At 31.0% G+C, this 19,198-nt stretch overlaps 8 protein-coding genes across 8 annotated transcripts; 2 read left to right on the plus strand and 6 right to left on the minus strand.

Moving 5' to 3' along the window:
• Positions 1 to 1,542: 1,542 nt before the first annotated feature.
• Positions 1,543 to 1,794, plus strand: KABA2_01S17094 (uncharacterized protein; the record flags this gene model as incomplete). Its single annotated transcript, XM_041548691.1, has 1 exon — positions 1,543 to 1,794. The coding sequence occupies one exon, from the start codon at positions 1,543 to 1,545 to the stop codon at positions 1,792 to 1,794; it is 252 nt and encodes an 83-aa protein (XP_041404625.1).
• A 219-nt stretch (positions 1,795 to 2,013) lies between these two features.
• Positions 2,014 to 2,991, minus strand: COX18 (membrane insertase COX18; the record flags this gene model as incomplete). Its single annotated transcript, XM_041548692.1, has 1 exon — positions 2,014 to 2,991. The coding sequence occupies one exon, from the start codon at positions 2,989 to 2,991 to the stop codon at positions 2,014 to 2,016; it is 978 nt and encodes a 325-aa protein (XP_041404626.1).
• Positions 2,992 to 3,316: 325 nt separating this feature from the next.
• SPT4 (transcription elongation factor SPT4) lies at positions 3,317 to 3,625 on the minus strand (the record flags this gene model as incomplete). The annotated part of the gene is made up of 1 exon (XM_041548693.1): positions 3,317 to 3,625. One exon carries the CDS (start codon positions 3,623 to 3,625, stop codon positions 3,317 to 3,319), a length of 309 nt encoding a protein of 102 aa, XP_041404627.1.
• Positions 3,626 to 4,063: 438 nt separating this feature from the next.
• VHT1 (Vht1p) lies at positions 4,064 to 5,851 on the minus strand (the record flags this gene model as incomplete). The annotated part of the gene is made up of 1 exon (XM_041548694.1): positions 4,064 to 5,851. One exon carries the CDS (start codon positions 5,849 to 5,851, stop codon positions 4,064 to 4,066), a length of 1,788 nt encoding a protein of 595 aa, XP_041404628.1.
• Positions 5,852 to 8,112: 2,261 nt separating this feature from the next.
• Positions 8,113 to 9,053, plus strand: RPS22B (40S ribosomal protein uS8; the record flags this gene model as incomplete). Its single annotated transcript, XM_041548695.1, has 2 exons — positions 8,113 to 8,245; positions 8,794 to 9,053. 2 exons carry the CDS (start codon positions 8,113 to 8,115, stop codon positions 9,051 to 9,053), a joined length of 393 nt encoding a protein of 130 aa, XP_041404629.1.
• A 262-nt stretch (positions 9,054 to 9,315) lies between these two features.
• Positions 9,316 to 12,492, minus strand: KABA2_01S17204 (uncharacterized protein; the record flags this gene model as incomplete). Its single annotated transcript, XM_041548696.1, has 1 exon — positions 9,316 to 12,492. One exon carries the CDS (start codon positions 12,490 to 12,492, stop codon positions 9,316 to 9,318), a length of 3,177 nt encoding a protein of 1,058 aa, XP_041404630.1.
• A 2,932-nt stretch (positions 12,493 to 15,424) lies between these two features.
• ART5 (Art5p) lies at positions 15,425 to 17,518 on the minus strand (the record flags this gene model as incomplete). The annotated part of the gene is made up of 1 exon (XM_041548697.1): positions 15,425 to 17,518. One exon carries the CDS (start codon positions 17,516 to 17,518, stop codon positions 15,425 to 15,427), a length of 2,094 nt encoding a protein of 697 aa, XP_041404631.1.
• Positions 17,519 to 18,095: 577 nt separating this feature from the next.
• Positions 18,096 to 18,717, minus strand: ARC18 (Arc18p; the record flags this gene model as incomplete). Its single annotated transcript, XM_041548698.1, has 2 exons — positions 18,096 to 18,620; positions 18,712 to 18,717. 2 exons carry the CDS (start codon positions 18,715 to 18,717, stop codon positions 18,096 to 18,098), a joined length of 531 nt encoding a protein of 176 aa, XP_041404632.1.
• Positions 18,718 to 19,198: the final 481 nt, after the last annotated feature.

Below are 19,198 nucleotides of genomic sequence, written 5' to 3' on the forward strand. Positions count from 1 at the left end.
TCTGTTTTTATTATTTGTAAATTAATTAATATTCCCTATAGCTTTAAACAATTCTTATAGTAATCAGGCGATGACTATATGTGGATATATATATATATTAAATGTTCGGGTAGGGGGATCCTTGAAGTAAAAACGGCAGACAAAGAATGGAGCAATAACAAAAAAATATAATTAGAGTAATGAAGAATATTCGCTATGATGATGTTATTGTTGTATAGCAATGAGATACGTTAACGTAAGAAGTATGTATATATATATATATATATATTAAAATAATTAAAGAAAAGAGTAAACGCTAATTTCTTTATATATATCACAAAGTATAAACCTAACTGAAGTGATTGATATTAATGGCAACGAGCTCACCATGTTAAAAATAAAAATAAAAAAATAGTAAAATACTTAACAAATGACGATCTTATTTATATAAGATGAAATGAAATAATTATGCAGTTCTAAAGAAGGAGTTAAGATGAGTAATGTAAGTATTATAAAAACTAATGTATAAAAAATATTAACAAGAATCATACAAGCCAATAAATCATATTATAACTTCATTACCAAAGTATGTGAAGCTATTATAGATAGATAGTAACAATAATACTAATACTAATACAAATATGTGACCCTGGTAATACTTGACTTGGGTGCTGAAAACAAATAATTAAATAATCAATCATATTGAAGCATTTATAAAAATGACTTCTTTTATTTTCGTTTATTCTTTTCCCAATCAATATTTATATATGTACGCGGGTGCGAGAGTGTGTATGTAGATGTGTGGTGCACATTACGAGGTTTTCATTGAGAGAGAGATGTGTGTATTAACGTTCTTGACTTCTTTGAAAATTAATGAGAAAAATGGAATGGCTGCAAAATCTGAATATGTGAGGGCGGCGTCGTTGAACGTGATTTAAGAGATGGTAGAACAATAACTCAGTTTAAAATTTAGGATATGGGACATCAATGACTCTGATGATAAACAGATGTTCAAGTATTTTAACTTGATGAGGTCCCGGCGGGTAATAACGAATAAGGTATTGTAGAGTATCCTCTTCTTATGTCGTTATTATTATACTATTAATTGTACCTGGGATCATCGATATAGAAGAGGATTCATATGTAGACTTCGATGCGTATCTTATGACATAGATAGATATAAGTTTCCATCGTTTCTTACATCTGTATATATATATTTGTAACTAACTTTATTCATATAGTAATTTCTTCAGATTGTTCTGAAATGCGCTAAGTTTATTGTCAGTTAGAAATTGGATGGGCCAAAACAAAAAAAAAGAATGAAAATTTGTTGCGATGCTTCTTTACTGCGAAAATCAGTGAAAAAAATTAAAGGCGAAAAATGTTGATACTGACAAACTGAGTTACATTTTTAGTTGAAGTTCGAAATTTTAGCGATGACCTCTACACAATCAAGCTTTAATAAATGAGTATTTCTATAATTTGGTGTCTTAACTATTTGGTACTTGTGTTCACAAATTGATCGTCACAATAATAAATACATAAACTAACAAAAAAACAAATATGGTTCAAAAAGCTTTGAAAGTGAATAGAAAGGTTAAAGATCCTCGTCGTGTGACAAAGAAACAAAAAAATTTGAAAGCTGCTGCTCCAAGAATGATTAAATCCAAGAAAAAATCATTACAACATATGAAAAAACTAAATAAAACTTCATCTTTGACTCAATCCACGGAAAGACTTGTGGCTAGTAAGGTTGGTCATTTAGAATTATTGAAAGGAACAAGAAGAGAACTTGAAAGAAAGGCTAAGAAATAGATTTTCAGATTCCATGTTTGATCACCAAAACACTCATACCTTATTTTAATATTATTTGTACATTATATACATCACTTTTGACATAATAAATAGCATTCCTATAAAATATATATATACATTTAGAAAAAATGTAGAAAATTCCAACATTCCAATACCTAAAACGTTAACAAAATATAAATTATTTTTATTTTTATTTTACAAATTATTTACAAATAATATCTACTTTTGATAAGGCCATAAAAAATCCAATACAATATTTTGTAATAAAGAATATAAATTAGAACTGATCCAATATAATGATAATAGGATCGATGCTTGAGAAGATACACCCATCATGAATACAGAACCGATCCTAGAGACATTTAATACACTCTTGATACCTTGAGTTAACCTTGAATTATCATCCTGATACGTATCTATCCCAACTACATCGGTAGTCCTTCTCAATAACATTTTACCGTTGTATTCAACATTTAATAAAGATACAATACCTAACGTTATTGGTATAATCATAGGATATACATCAAGCGGACCAGTAAGATCAATTTCATGGAACTTGAAGCTTTCAAACCATGCATGTGTAGAACCTTCAATTTTCCATTCTGTCAGTTTTCTTATACCCATGGAGACAGTACACCATAATGGAATTTGTACAACAGGTAATAACATATTTTTCCACATTTGGACTTTATGTTTCTTAAAGATGGATTTCTGTCTCTTACGCGTTTCTTTAGCTGCTATTAAAACTATTTGTTCTGGGGTTAATTGTTTATTGGTCTCCTGTTGAATAATATCTGGAATCTTCGATTTTTTTGTAATGATTGCCTTTGATGTTATGGTTACATTCTTATTTACAGGTTGTGCTTCGCTAGCCTTTGCAGCAGCTAAACGTAATTTTATTATTGGTGTCATCGATTGAACCACTTTTCTCAATTCTTGTTGTTTCACAATACGTTTACGTTGCCATATACTAAATGGTAAAGTAAAGACAGTTCTTAACGCAAATGTCGTTGTCGGTATCAGAACCAACCACGGTATACCACTAGCTTCATGTACTGCGGTAAACGTATCTGCAACAGCTTGAAATGTGGCAAACCCACGATGGGTTTTATTCATTTTTGGGAATTGTAATTGATCATATCTGATGATTAATTGTTTACCTAGCGGTCTTCTCGCCGCTGAACTCAATGGAAACATTCTATTCCACCAAAATAATTGTATAAATATGATGCCTATATAGAAACTCCCTGAATGACCCGCAAGTATAGTAATGATTCTCCCTTTATTAGTGTTGATGCTATATATTTTATAAGGTTCTCCCGCCTTTGCAGTCCATAATTTCTCGATAACTTTTTAATGTTGAAAAAAAAAAATAATAATAAAATAATATTAATATTACAGTCCTAAGACAGAGAGAGATGACTATTTAATATACATATTGTTAAAGATTTTTATAGAACAGTTAAATATTTCTTGTTGACTTGTACTAATGAATGCTAATTGTAAAGTTGTGGTAATGCACCTATTCAATCTGACTACCATCTCTTGGTTTATAATGTGGTAATAATTCAACCACTTCTGGAGGCAACCTACCGTCGACCTTAATAGCATATATACCCGGAATACCTTGGTTCACACTCAGCCACTTTGCAACCCATGATTTCGTAGGTTTAGACATCCCAACCATACCTTCAAATGATGGTGATGTACATTCCATGGCGGAGACACCGGCTTGTTCAAATACACCTTGACAATTTGGACAGCCTTCCCTACCAAACTCATTCGTCGTTTGGATTATGCCACATAGCATGCATGCTCTATCACTGGACATAATGGACTATACGTATGTATCTGTTTATATTTGTCTTTCCTTTCTTTCAAAGTACGTTATTACTTATGTGTAAGCAGTCCGTATATATATATTAGTTGGCTTAAATTATTATACATCTTTAAATAAAATTCATGCTTAATTATTGAATATCTGTGTATTTTTTTGTATGGTGAACGTTCGAACGCGGAGACCATACAGTGCAATTTTAATTTTCTTAGTTCAAGTAACATATAAGGACAGTAGAAAATTAAAATGCCGAGAGGGTAATACTTTTGAACTTGATTCCATAATAGCTACTCTATTGCACCTGCAGATCATTTTATTTATCTTCACGTAAAGTATTAATAACAGTATTTATGAAAATAATAACTTATTTCTTATTTAAAGAAATATATATATATATATATATAAGGGAGGGGGGAGTTGAGAGATGTAACTTTAAAAAGTGTCCTTCAGATAATAATAACCGTCATCTCTCAATTCCATATCCTCCGTTACAAAAGCTGGAGGTATTTGGTCTTTACTGGAATCATAGATAATGATACCATTTCCTAATGCATGTTTCTTTTCATTTTTCTTGTATAAATATAAGACTACAAATGTCCATAAACCATAAATTGCACCAAATATTAAACTAACAATATAACCAGTCTTGAATCTTGGTGAATCGGTAGTCTGCCAAGCCAAATTAGGAATCCATGCATACGTAGATTGAGAAAATGAGTATATGGCAATCCATGTTACAGCTTTTACTTGTGGATCAAATCTTAAGAAATCGTTAATAAATGACCACAGACAAGGGGATGCAGATATACTGAAATATGTTGTCAAAAAGGCATACCATTTGGATCTAGCAGAAATATCCCATTTGATTAAAAGAGCACAAGATACAGTATTCATGATAGCAGCAAATACCATAAAGATCCACTTACAATGAAAAATATCTGCACCGAAGGAACAGAAGAAGACATATGCAAAACCTAGGCAAGCAGGGATAACACTCAGATTATTAACTTGTTCGATAGTGTACTCGTAATTTGATTTCAACCATAAAGTATAAGATCCACTAAAAGCAGTCATATTATTCCATGAACATGTGTCAAATACAACTAGTACCCAGAAAGTTGGCGTTAAAAATACTTGTTTCCATATTTTTTTACTAAATAATGAAGTTAACTTTGATTTATCAACTCCATCAGTAATTTGGTTTCTCTTATTTCTTGCTCTAGCAATCAAAATTTCTTCATCTGTCAAAAATAATGAATAACATTTTGATGGGATACCTGGGATGACGAAAAATCCAATAATTGCTGTAGGGATCGAAATGGCTATGGCATCAATCAAGAACATCCATCTCCATCCAGCTAGACCATTGACACCATCTAAACTCTTGAAAATCCTTGCCTGGAGTAACCCAGATGTAACCCCACCTAATAATTGACCGCAAAAGAATAAACAAACCCTGGAACTTAACTCATCAGGTGCATACCAACAACCTAACACATACTGTGAGACCGGATAATACGCAGCACCAAATGCATTTAAGATAAATCTATAAGCTTGTAATTCCCCTAGAGATTTAACTCTGTAACATGCGAAAGTAAACCATGCCCAACCAAAATCCATTATAGGTAGAATTAAATGAGCAGGATATCTAGGTAAAAGATACATAAATGGAAGTTGAAAGACAATGGACCCAACATTACCGATAGTGGATGTATGGATATAATCATTACCTTTCATATTCAAGTCCTCTTTCATGTTTGAAACATATGCATTGGTGTAATTGTTAGTGTCAACAGATTTGGACCAACAAAGCATCAGAAAATAAACACCAATGATAAGATCCAATTTATAAAGTAACCTACGTTCAGCTTTACTATGTTCTTTATGATTTGGATATAAAAATTCGTACCAACTTCTTGACTCCATGCGTTGTTTGTTTAATCTGTATTCAAACTCATCGAAATACTTCCACCATTTTCTACCGGCCTCATCTCTCAATTCATAAGGCATTTCTTTATTTAATTGATTATAACTGACAGAAATTTCGTGTATGGTACCTAAGTCCTTGTCAACGCTATTTTTATCGACACTAGAAATATTATCATGATATTTAATAGCAACGTCAGATTCCGTATCAATAGTTAAACTAGCATCTTCTACATGTTCCTCGTCTGGAAGCACTCTTAAATGAGGTAAAAGTTTTCTCCATCCAGTAGCCATTTTATTAATGTATTTTTATATTATTCTTATTATTCTTATTATTCTTATTATTATTATTAATTGACTATATTAATAAATTTTGTTTTCTGTGGATATTAATTATAATTAGTGAATATATTAAATGATAAGGATATAACTTTTGGAATAGCAGGTTCTAAAAGAAGAGATGGTCTGCTTATATACCTTTCTTTAAAGGAAGAGTATGAAAGAGGTTAAGTTATAAACTATCAGGATTGAACAATGACAATTCTCGAATTCAATAATCGTGATGGTCGAAACTAAAATAATCGCAGGGGAAGAGGATTATGACTAATTGAAACTTTTAAATGAAATAAATTGTTGGGTGATTATCTTTATCAACCTTAAGTTGTCCGGAAGTTTACTTTTTGTTTTTAAAACTCTCCTCAACAAATGAAATGTTTAAGTTATACTCACCATCAGAAAAGACAATAAAAATGGAATCATAAAAATCTGTGTCCAAACTAAGTATAGTCAAAAGGTATAGATTATTATTTTAGTTTGTCTCCTCTTTCCGATATATATATATATATATATATGGAAGTACATTGCAAGCCCATAAATAAATGGTCAAAATATAATAATCTCAGAATATCGTTGGAAGCAATTTAGCCATGCCGTAATTCAACTCATATGCATCAGTGATTATTTTCTGTAAGTCAGATAACAATGCCTACTGCCGTTCCACTTCCCAGCGTGAAATATTTCATTTTTACATCGACAAAAAACTAAAATAAAAATTAGCGTGATTCATTCGCTCTGATTCTCACTTTTTGGAATCATCGAGAAATGATTCCGTTTTGTTCCCTCAAAACTTTTTGAATACATAAACAAAAATGTTGTTAGTTGAAGATAAATTACTAACAAGTCCAACCAATTATAAAAGTTCAAAAGTCTCATAATTTTGTGGCATTAAACTTTATTAGGTGATGAATTACATGTTTAGAATTGTATTCTGATTCATTAAACGTTTAAAATCTTTATTGATACCTAGCTATACTGTTTAATTTATCTTGTAAGTATAAATGTACTACAAAATGAATGACATCACAATGGAGCAACTATAATAAGATATTTTCTTGAGGGCATCATTTATTTTAAACTACATCATACTCTATTGCGCTTATACATAATATTATATTATTATTGACAACTAAAACTACTTTAAAACTATTCATTTTCTTGAAATGACAGGAAAAGCACTATTCACTATACGAAACTTTGATACATCTCGCAACTTGGTGAATTTCACAAACTATAACTTCTTAACTAGATTCTTTATTCAAACATATCAGCCAAGTACTGTTAGCTGTCACAATAGAGTTGTATACACCCATACATCCACATCGTAGACCTGCGTTTTCACTCAAATTGAAAATTTCACTGAAATTTTTTCTTAGAGAGACGCAAAAAATCAAATGAAAATATTACTTTTTTACCATCGGAGGAGAGGACAACGAGAATACATGTTCTTTTTTTCACTTTCTGGCATTCCTATATAAAGTGCCAGAAGTATGATTTTCCATTTATTAAAGGAATTTAAATTCATTTCCAAACAATTTTCTAATTAATCTTTCTTACTTATAAAGAAGATATACCTACCAACACAACTTTTCACTCTTCATACTTTTAACGTATGTACCAGCTGTTTCAGTATATTACCGTACAATTACAAAATATTTTGTATTGTTGAACGTAATATTTGATTTATCATTGTTTCTACAATGTTTTTGTGAGCATTATTTTATTTCATCCATTTTTTGAATGACTCGAGTAATGCACTAAAGATACGTCGTGAGAATCAAAGAAGTTTTTATAATGTCATTCGTTTTTAGAAAATTTAAATTCTTAGATTACACTAAGAATTTCTAATTTTAGAAAGTTAATATGTATCTCTATTTTCTGTTGAACATAGGATATATACATTATACTAACCTTTGATACCTTTCTATGGCGCAAATCGTTTCGACCGTCTAGCTCTTCATCTTTGAATCTGCTGCATTTTTTTTTCTATATTAATTTTCGACAGACACTCATAGATGGGAGTTAGATACTTTCCGTTTTGATTTCTTTAACATATATCATATCGATATGTGTAAATAATCAAATATTCTGGACTGATGCAATTTGTTTTGCAAACGGTACCATTTACTAATTTTGTTCTCAAATGAAGTTTGTAAACTAACATACTAACAATTAATTATAATCATAATGAATATTTTTTTATTTTTCTTTACAGAATAATGACTCGTACTTCTGTTCTAGCTGATGCTCTAAACTCCATTAACAACGCCGAAAAAACTGGTAAGCGTCAAGTTATGATTAGACCTTCGTCAAAGGTTATAATCAAGTTCCTACAAGTTATGCAAAAGCATGGTATGTTCTACAATTTTACATGATATTTTCCTTCTGTTTAATTTTTTTTATATTGTTGTTGCCACTCTCGGCGTATCCAATTTGTGTTTTTGCCTTTGTTTTGTTTTATGACGAAGAATAGTATCCCCGGGTTGATAACTAGATGGTATGTTCGGTCTTCAGTCCCATACTGTCCTTTAAGTATCCGGGATATTAATTATTCCAACGAGGGAATGCTTCTTACACGATTCCAGATGCATTTAATATTTATTATTGAACATTCAAGCCATTTTGAACCGTTTACTTTCCCTCGACATTTTATTCCTTTCGTAAAACAATTTGAAAAGAAAATATGAATTTTCATCTTCTCTTTAAAGGCTCTTAACATAAAAATGAACGTACTATTTCTACATTCATATTGCATTATGAGGAAAACTTAATTTTGATACGCTTGACAACTCGATTGAAAATAAAACTGGAACGAATATCTCCCTTGAGATTAATAATGATAAGTTCTCTTTTTACTAACAATTTTTCTGTTATCTTCCTATTGTTGATAATTTCTACAGGTTACATTGGTGAATTTGAATCTATTGATGACCACAGATCTGGTAAGATCGTCGTTCAATTGAACGGTAGATTGAACAAGTGTGGTGTTATTTCTCCAAGATTTAACGTAAAGATTGCGGATATTGAAAAATGGACCGAGAACTTACTACCAGCCAGACAATTCGGTTACGTTATTCTAACTACTTCTGCTGGTATTATGGACCACGAAGAAGCTAGAAGAAAGCATGTCTCTGGTAAGATTTTGGGTTTCGTTTACTGATTTGTTTTAGGGATTCATATTTCTAAAATAATTTTCAATATCTATTTTCTTTTATATATATATTTTAAAATATGTAAATTAAAATTTATCAATTAATAATATTTGTTCTTCGCTAATTAATGTCTTCAATTGTTTTTTATTCAATCATTTTATTGTTCTTGAATAATAATATAAGTAAAGTTCAGAATGGAATATTTATTAGGACATTACTTTAGTTCATATATATATATATATATTGTCAAATAGTTCAATCAAGTCTCTATTAAAGATTATTATGATTTTCATTATTTAATCTATCTTTTGATATGCTTAACCGTTGAATGGGTCTCATCGCATGACCCTCTCCCATACTGGTATTGGTGACAGGAATTGGATACGCTGATGGTAGTATCTGACCACTTAACATTTTTCCACCTGATAAAGAGGGTAAGGAGGCACGTCTATTCTGTAACCATTTAATCGGAGGTTTGTTATCATCATCATATGGATTTAGCAATGTATGTGGGTTAAATCTAGTAGAATCGTGTAGGTTACCAGTTACTTTCCCATTTACTCCACCATATGAGTAATTCTTTAGATGATTTAAAGTATTTGGATTACCACTATGTAGGATTGGCTGTGGTACAGTACCAAAGGTATCATTATAAGTACCGAATAGAACCTTCGAAGTATTATTACTCTCCAAGAAACTACTATTTGGGATGGAATTCCTTTTGTTTGGTGGTGAAGCCAGCATTTGTCCCGGAATAAAATTCAATGGAGGAAGTAATAACTTTTGGCCATCTTCTGTAACTGAAACTACGGATGATCTTCTGTTTGAAGTCGGTGTACATGACATTGGAGACGTTGGTAAATTAAATGTATTAGATCCAATAGATGAGATCGATGGTCTATGCGAATAACTTGGAGTCTTGACCATAGGGACAGCTTCCTGCTCTTCGTTTTCGAACAATTTTAAGAATTCAAATAGTTTGAACCTAGTTTCTTGGTCCAGTGTTGGTAATGGGAATAATCGTTTGATAATGATTTCATCCTTAATGTAACGAGCAATAGAATCGATTAGACAATGGAACCCAATATAGGCTGATGATTTGTTATTGAAAAGAATTTCATTAATATCATGCTCTAATAATCTATCTGTATCAATGTTTTGATCTGTGTTAATAATATATTTTTCAACAAAATAAATAACTGAATCTGATTCGGCATTTGATACACTTATTGATTCATTATTATTTTTGTAAATGACTGAAAACCAAACATATAAAATCAATTGCACCATTGGATTACTCAAGAATCCCATGATATGAGTAGGGCCATTCAACTGTGAAGAAACCAGTTCGGTTGAGAAAAACTTTAATTGAAACGATAGTATATCGACTATCAATGACACAAATCTACCGTTTATTGGGAATAAATCTTCATTCTTCGCAAAATTTTCTAACGATGCAATTATAGGAGTCGTACATAAGGCCAAATTATTGTTAATCATTGATCCATCCAAGTAAATATTTTGTAACATTTGTAATTTTAAAAATGATGATTTCTTGTAAACTAATTCTGACGGAGATAAACTCTTTAAGAATTCGAACCAAGTACATTCCCATAGTAGCCAGTGGTTATTAGATTGTGGCAGGATGGCATAATCGATTAAAAGATTAGTAAATTTTGTAGGAGCCCCTAATAACAAGGTATTCTTTTTCCAATCTTGGAATAAAAGATTGAAATTTGGATCATGAACGTTAACTAGATGTTCATTACTCTTTTTAGCTCCACCATTGTCTGTTGTTTCAGAGATAATATTTTTCATAGTCAAATTTGAAAATTTCTGATTAATCTTGATGATTATATTATGCAATTCTTCTGTTGACTTGAAACTACCTACAGAGAAGATATTTCTAGATGTGTTAAACAAAGTATTATTCGCTTCACAATAGAGTGTGTCTGGTAAAATATTCAAAGTAGCTAAAGACATATTTTCTTCTATGACATAATTTCTAGAGTTTAAGAAATCAAATAAAGTTAATTCTGGAAACCCTGCAAAAAGATTATTTTGTTTTAAGAACCACTTATAGATAATTGATGAGGCATTATCAAATATATCAATTGTTTTTGTTAATAATACCCAAGCATCAAAAATATTCCATATATCGAAGGATTTAATATCGATAAAATCGACGATTCTTTGGGAGGTATCCAATTGATTGATCATGTATAATAAGCTTTGTTGGTAAAATTGAAATACATCTGAACAAGTCTTTTCACAATTGGGAGTCTTTAAGAGAATGTACATCAATATTGAGATTGATAAAATATCGGGTTTTCCGAGCTCAGTAGAGCTTGTCATTGCTTGATTCCAACATAATATCCATAAATTCTGATCATAGACGTTATTTTTGGTAAAATTACCTAGGCATGATATCGATATACCTAATATTGGTAAAAATGCATCTCTTTCTGAAAACCATGCCTTCTGGAAAAATTTATCATTATCATAATTACAAGACTCATAAATTGATCTAATAGAATTTAGAAATAGTTGATTATCCCTTAGAGATGTTATTCCGAAATTAAAATTTTTAAGTAATTGATCAGAATAATAACTCAAATGGAATTTATTAATAACGTTAGTTGTTAAATGTGAATTAAAGGAATCATTAACATTATTCAGGTATAAATCCTTTAATACTGAATTGTCAATTTCTTCTCGGAGTCCATTTGTACTACTATTATTATTATTAGAGCTACCTGTTAAGATATTTTTTGTTGAAAATTGACCTTTAATTCCGGTATTTTTACCATTTGTTAAATCGTTAATGTCACTTAAGATAGATGAAGAAGATTGACGTGCGCTATTCAAATTGCTATTACTACTATCCATTTCACTACTTCCGCTAGCATTACTAGTAATTTGACCTCGCGATCCACTATTGTTATTACTATTATTATTATCATTATTATTATTATTATTGTTACTACTGTTATTCATTTTTTCTCTTTCATTTTCTTTCGGTAAATCCCTTACATGGATCATCTGGCGGACTAGTTCATCTAAAGTTTGATCATCTGAACTATTGCTATTATCACTATCATTATTATCTAAATCTCTTTTTTTGTTGTTGTTCTTATTCTTGCGATGTCCTTTCTTAGTACCAGCACCTTCTAATATTACTTCATGATTTGTGTTGAGTGTGATATCATTAGTTGAATTATTCCCGTTAGGATCGAAATTATCTTGTTTACTTGCTAATAATAATACTCTATGCACCGTTCTAATATGTCTTTGAACTAAATCTCTTCTAACAAAGGAATGTTTACAGATTTTACATTGAAATGGTTTATAACCTGTATGAGATCGTTCATGTCTTGTTCTATGTTCAGAACGTGAGAATGATTTTGCGCAAAAGGAACAAATATATTTTCTTTGAGAGTTTGCCATTATTCTTAATTTCGAAAAATAAAAAAAAATTTGATTGTATTACGTTTTTATGATTATTATTAATATTTGTTTTGAATATATTAAGATAATAAATACATGTGTTTATGATTTTAAATTGACTCAATAATAAAAACAGACTTTTTGTCAAAGATATAAGTAATAGTAACCAAAATTTATTATTGAACACAAGAAATTAACAAAAAATAAAATAGAAAAAATAAATAAAGATATATACATAATAATATATAAAAAGTAACAAAGATCCTTTAGTTATAACAATTTATTTTAATGAATTAATATTAGAATTAGAAACCAAGAATATATATTCGTTTATATATAGTCAAGTATAAAAGTAGCTACACTTCTATGACTTCTAATAAGGTGGATTGAGGGGTGAATTAAGAAATTATATAATGGAGGGGGTGGATAGATGTTGTCAATAAATAATATAATGGAATAGTAAATTATACAAAGTATATTCAATATCTCTTAGATAAATAATAAGAGTAATAATAATAAAGAGTGGGGGGATGAGGGGATGCTCAAATCATTAATATATATACGTTGCAGAGAGCTGGTTCTTAACTATTCCTCTCCCCTTCTATTTCCCATATATCAAAAAAAAAATCTTAAAAGGTTTGATAGTAAGGCTTCGTTTTATTGTATTTTCCGTTTCTTGATTGCAATGACAGAGAGGTAGCCAAGGTAAGGGCAGAACAAACATACAGACAGTCCCCACTTGGAAGGACCACGAATTAATAATATAAGGGATAATATAATGCCAATGTAAAAAACAAAATAAATGACATACAAGATGAAACAGCAGGAAATTTATCGAATTGTCAACGAGAAATCAAATAAATTAAAAAAGCATTTGAATTTTTTAAGGGACAAACACACACATGCACGCATACAACGAATATTTACTGTCTCCCACTGTTGTTCTTTTTCCATTTCTATCTGTGTGTGAGAGTCTGTATAAAGAAATTCATTCGCATCAGAATCGAGAGAAGTTAAAAGTTCATAGCAACTGTAATTTAAACCTGCAAATAATGAATAAATAAATAACTCTTGATTTCTTTGGAGTATTCTGACAGAGAAGAGGTCGGGTCCGTCATAGTGGGGGAGGGGGCTAAGGAGGGGAATGAAAAAGCAAAAGAACAAGTCAGTAGTCTATAGTGTGTAAATGAGGCTATCACTAAGATGTCTTGTATCACGTTCAGAATCTTTGGATATGTATGCGAGTGGGTAAGCCACACGAATGCAAAGATTCACTCGCAGAAGAAAAACATGAAAAAAGGTCCCTAAGAATGGGTATAATGATCAGCAGTAAGTACAACATTTTAGTGAAAGATGAAAATAAATCACAAGTTTTTAGTTGTATTACTTGTCCTTCCATTCGTATTTCTTTAACAAAAAAATAAGGGAAGATTCATAAGAAAATAAATAATTTGTGCATGTAAATGTAGTAGTGGGGTTCTCCGTTTTTATTGGTCATTTAGCCCTCCCGTGGAGATATCTGTATATGTATTATGGTATGTCTTATGCTCCAAGGATATAGTGCTTCCTCTACGAGGCGAATATCAATCATAGAGAGAAAGAGACTAAAATAAAATCCTTGAGTAACGAAAAAATTATAGTGGGGTGAAATTTTGGAAACTTCATCTGTCCGGCCGAAGAACGGGAATGTAGATATGAGAGGTTCAGACTAGAATGCTATTGAATTGCTCTGAACAAAGAAAATAGTAGCTTGATTTTTCTTTTCGGCTCTATCTGAACTCCATCTACCCGGGAGAGTCCACGTATTCTTACTGTTAGTAATTATATTATATTAGGTTTTGTTTATCTCCAAAGAATATATCTGTCTATTCTCGTGGTGAATGAGTTCACTGCAGGAGTAATCCACCCCCGCCATCTATTCATTGTATACGGATTCCCTGCTAATAATATTATGAAGCAAATTTCTATTCATGCGGTCAACTCTCAGAAATTACATTAATGTTATGTGGGGTGTACCAGAATGTCACTTGTTCTCCCTATAATACATAGTGTAGGAAGAAAGTTAAGGAGGCCACTGGGAGAATTGGTTAGATTATCAAATCCAAGACAAAACGAAAAAAAATAACAATTAAACGCGGGGGTTATTGTTTGTAATAATGCACAGAAAATAATGGACAATAATAAATTATTAACTAAACGGACTTTGATTTGGTAAGCAATATGTGTGCAAAAAATAATATTGTGTGGACATATAATACTCTTGCATAAACAAATCATAGGAAGATTATAAACTCCCTTGTTCTTACGATCCAGTTTCTCTTCAAATTCACGCAAAATAGAAATAAATAAGGTCACACATAATCTTTGGTTGGGAGTATGAGTAAAATACGGGGGGGAGAGACTTCATATATTCGACCATGATAGAAGAAGAGGAAAAAAGAAAGATCACCATAGTAAACAGAGAGTGTCTGTTTGCTACAGAGATACTGTGTAATAGCAGAATATTATAGTGAGTATTTGAAAATTATGTGCAGATCGCGCACAATGAAAAACAGTCCGAAATTATTTATTATTATTTTTTTGGGGGAGGGGGTCAAAGAAGAGAGGTAGAGAGTCTCCGCACAACATATGTGACAAAAGGCGAGAAAGAAAAGCAAGCAATAAAATATTATTTGTATGGGTGTGGGCCAGATATAGCCCCTTCTCTTTACATACTGCGTAGTTTTTTGAGAACGCTTCACCCCCCTTTCATGCACGTACCCCCACTGCCGACATGCGGGGTGTACATTTCCGAGAACCCTAGTTACACGACCATTTTCTAGGTAGGTATACATAGATTCTTCTGGATTTCTTCCTCTCCCTCCGTCTTTCATCATTCTATTTTTGTACTCCCTTTTTTCAGTTACTTTTCTAATAGTATTAATTCTCTAATTTATGGCGTTTCACTATATTCTGGAATGTTATCACTTTGATTACTCCAGTTAGCTAATAGTGGCGGTGGTTCTTCATAACTTTCTGTGGTTGCATCACGTTGTGCAATATTCTCGTTGTTATTACTATTTGGAGCCAATGGCCGTTGTTGTGGTTGTTGTTCTGATGTAATAATATCCGCAATCTGGAAATTGCCGCCATCATCAAGGTCATTAGCCGCCAGACCAGGTCTCGTCATAGAATTATATACTTGATCTGTTGTTGGTATAATTCCTTCTAAATGTTGGATCAATTGGTCATTAGTTCTTTCTTGATAATTTGGTGGTGGCGCAAGATTATTATTATTATTATTATTATTAGGAATAGGACTATACCCTAATTGATCTCCAACCCAATTATAATTTATCTCATGTTGAGTGTCTATATGTAAATTGTGTAGATTTGTAGTATTATTGTTATTATTACTATTATTCATCAATGGGAAAAGTTGTACAAGTTTACCTGCTCTAAAATGTATTTTTCCTGTCATTTGATCAAATAATACTAAACGACCTTTCATGGGTAATTGCGGTGAAACAAATAATAATATAGGTATGTTTGCTTTAATTTCTAAATTTCTTGGAGTATTTTCTCCAGGTATTGTTCGTTTTAATATTATATGAAATATCAATTTATGATGAACGTGTATATAATCGTTCTTAATATCACAATCTTGAGTAACCCGTCTAAGATCATCAGGTAATTGTACTTCACTGAATAATTCAAATTTATCAATTAATCTGTTTGTTCCATTTTCAACAAGATCACCAAATTCTGTCATACTTTGTCTATTGATAACAACTTCATCCTCATATATCTGATTATCTGAATCCTTCATAGAATACATTTGTATTAATGATACACTAATCTTGTTTAACATATAATTTTTTTGAAATGGGAATATTTTTATTTGTATGGGGGTTCTACCACCAATTGGAATAGCACGACTTGGGATTTTAATTTCATATTGTAATTTATCAGTTAACGTATTGCCAACAGACATTTCTTCTTGCATAGCAAGATTATCCGTCGATAAAGTTCTGAGAACTCTAAGATATTTGTATTTTGTAAATATCTTACTACCAAGATTCAATGATTGATTGAATACACTTGAATCATAACCACTACTGATTATACTACTACTAGCTGATAAAATTGCATTCAAATTTTTCTTATCGGTTTCATTTAACATCATTAGGTTAGTCTTTTTACGACGTTCAATGACACCTTCCATAGAATATAAAATACTACTACTTTGTAAACCTTCCACTGTTTCAGGTATATCACTAGGTAATTGTATCATGAATGGTAATTCATAATTACCCTTGCGTAATAGAAAAGTATATTTGGTATTATCATCTTTTAAATCAATGTATGGTGTCCCAGAGAAGCCACCTTCAGGTAATTTTAGTAATTGTGCATTTCTTTTCCCTTGTTTACTAGATATTTTAAATTTTTTATTGGTTTTTTTGGTTTGATTATCAGTTTCATTTGGTGTGATGACTCCACTATTATTGCCAGTAGAAGTATTTGTGTTTGTTACAGTTTCATTTGATCGATCGTTGTTGTAATTACTATCGTATCCACCAATATTATTAATAGTAATATTACCTTTTGAAGATCTTAATAAGTTAACCCATTCGCATTCAATCAACGTCTGTTGTTCCTTAACTATACTAGTCATTCCACCTGTCCCTTTTTTTCGACTCATTTGTAAAAATTCTAACTTAAATCTACCTGTTAGTCTCAATCTAATTCTTTTAACTTCTGTGTCTTCATTTAAAGAGAATATTAATTTCCCCGAGAGAGATATTGGCGTTGACTCCAATGGTGTACCTTGAATTAAGATTAAATCCTTATATGGTGAATCTAATCTAATATCATAATAGGATATTATTGGTTTGGGATCCTTCTTTGTATTGCTCAATGTATTATTAGTAGTATTATTACTATCATTGCAATTTTGTAGATCGTCGCTTTGTCGAGATGATGATGTTGTTGTTGGAACTATCTTTTTCGGGGACTTCTTCTTAGAGTTTAATGAAAATATCTGCATTTAGTTGAAAAATATGATATGGGAGGGTGGTATGCAACTATTAATACGTCTCTGTTGTGTTTCTTAAATAAAACTATTTAGAGAGAGAAGCGATATTCTATGTGGTTTCTAATACAAGTTTATCAAGTTGGTTGTATATAAAAGTATTATATAGACTGTAACATATAGCGACATCTCAAAAAAAATATTCGTGCCTCTCTTCTCTTTTTAATTTTTCCGAATTCATTATAATATTATTAAAGTGCTCTTCTATATACGGTAATATTAGTAAAAAATGACTTCGATATTTATTTTATTTTTTGCACATTCATCGACTTTAAGTGAAATATAATAGTTTACAGCTTTTGAGAGCCACATGAAATATATCGGGACTGGAGAAGTTTTATCGCTATAAACAACGACATGGATATATTTACTACCATGATTATGTACTATAGCATGATGGAGTTAGTGGCTTATTAAACAAAACAATGATTGATTCAAACAAATTCACAACATTAATCAGTTGTTAATTTCGTTACTTTACAAAAAAAAAGAAGGCATTCCTGTTTGTTGATATATATATATATATATATATTTATAGACTCTTGTTCATGAACCTCCTTCTAGTGAACGCCAACCAAAATTTAGATGGTTGTTCCTTCGAGTCGGCGTAAATTCTATCTAATAATCTCATTGCTAATTCTTGTCTAAATTGTTGGATGTATTGTTTTAACAGATCCATTTGATTACGATCCTGTACAGGTATCGAATACACGTTATTTAATGGGAAACCAGGTGTACCTGGTAATTGAAAGTTATCAAGTGATAAATTGGTTAAGACTTTAACAGCTTCATTGTGAGAAGTTTGTGCTTTCAAATGAGCTAGACAGTCATTGATGTATAAGATACCATAGATGAGTACTCTATCTGCAGGTGATTTAATTTCAAAATTTTTGAAGAATGAATTGGCACGGAATAAATCTAGACATTCATCAATTATATCATAATCTGAATTGGCAGGATATGCTGGACCTCTAAATTTGGAGTTCAATGGTAATAGTACAAAATTACCGATCATACGGTCATTTTGGGGATCGACAGGGAAAGTGGAATGATAAGCCTATGGAGAAAGAAATATTGTATCTTTGTTAGTAAAAACAGAAATATATTAAACGGGGTGATTCATTATTGCAATTGATTGTTTTACATACTGGCATTTGCGTGAAGTTTATATGGTATTATATCAGAATAAAAGATATAGATGGGAAGTTGTTTTTGTATTATGTATGTGCAAGTTTCTATCAAACTAATGACGAAGTCTCTTCTATGTTGAACTAATTCGTATTCTAATATTTGTTTTTTCTTATGAATTTGTGAGGTTTTTGTCCGCGTAATGAATTTATCTTTCATTGAGAAAAGATAGAGAGAGAGGCAAGAAAATTAAAGGGGTAGTTCGTTAATTAAGAAAATCGACGTCAGAGCGTGCCGTATTTTATGATAAAAAACATGTATTTCTCAGAATGTGAAAAATACTATTATTATGATTAAGAACTAAGACATTGAACTCTTATTCCACATCAGTTGCTTAAAACATCCAAATGGTATGTTATCCATTTGATTGTAAATGTATATTATATGCATTGGTTTCTTCTAACTTAAGGTGGATGTTGTTATTCATGTTTAAATATGTAATAGATA

The sequence above is a fragment of the Maudiozyma barnettii genome (assembly GCF_903064755.1).
Source record: "Maudiozyma barnettii strain CLIB 1767 genome assembly, contig: KABA2_01, whole genome shotgun sequence".
Lineage (NCBI taxonomy): Eukaryota > Fungi > Ascomycota > Saccharomycetes > Saccharomycetales > Saccharomycetaceae > Maudiozyma > Maudiozyma barnettii.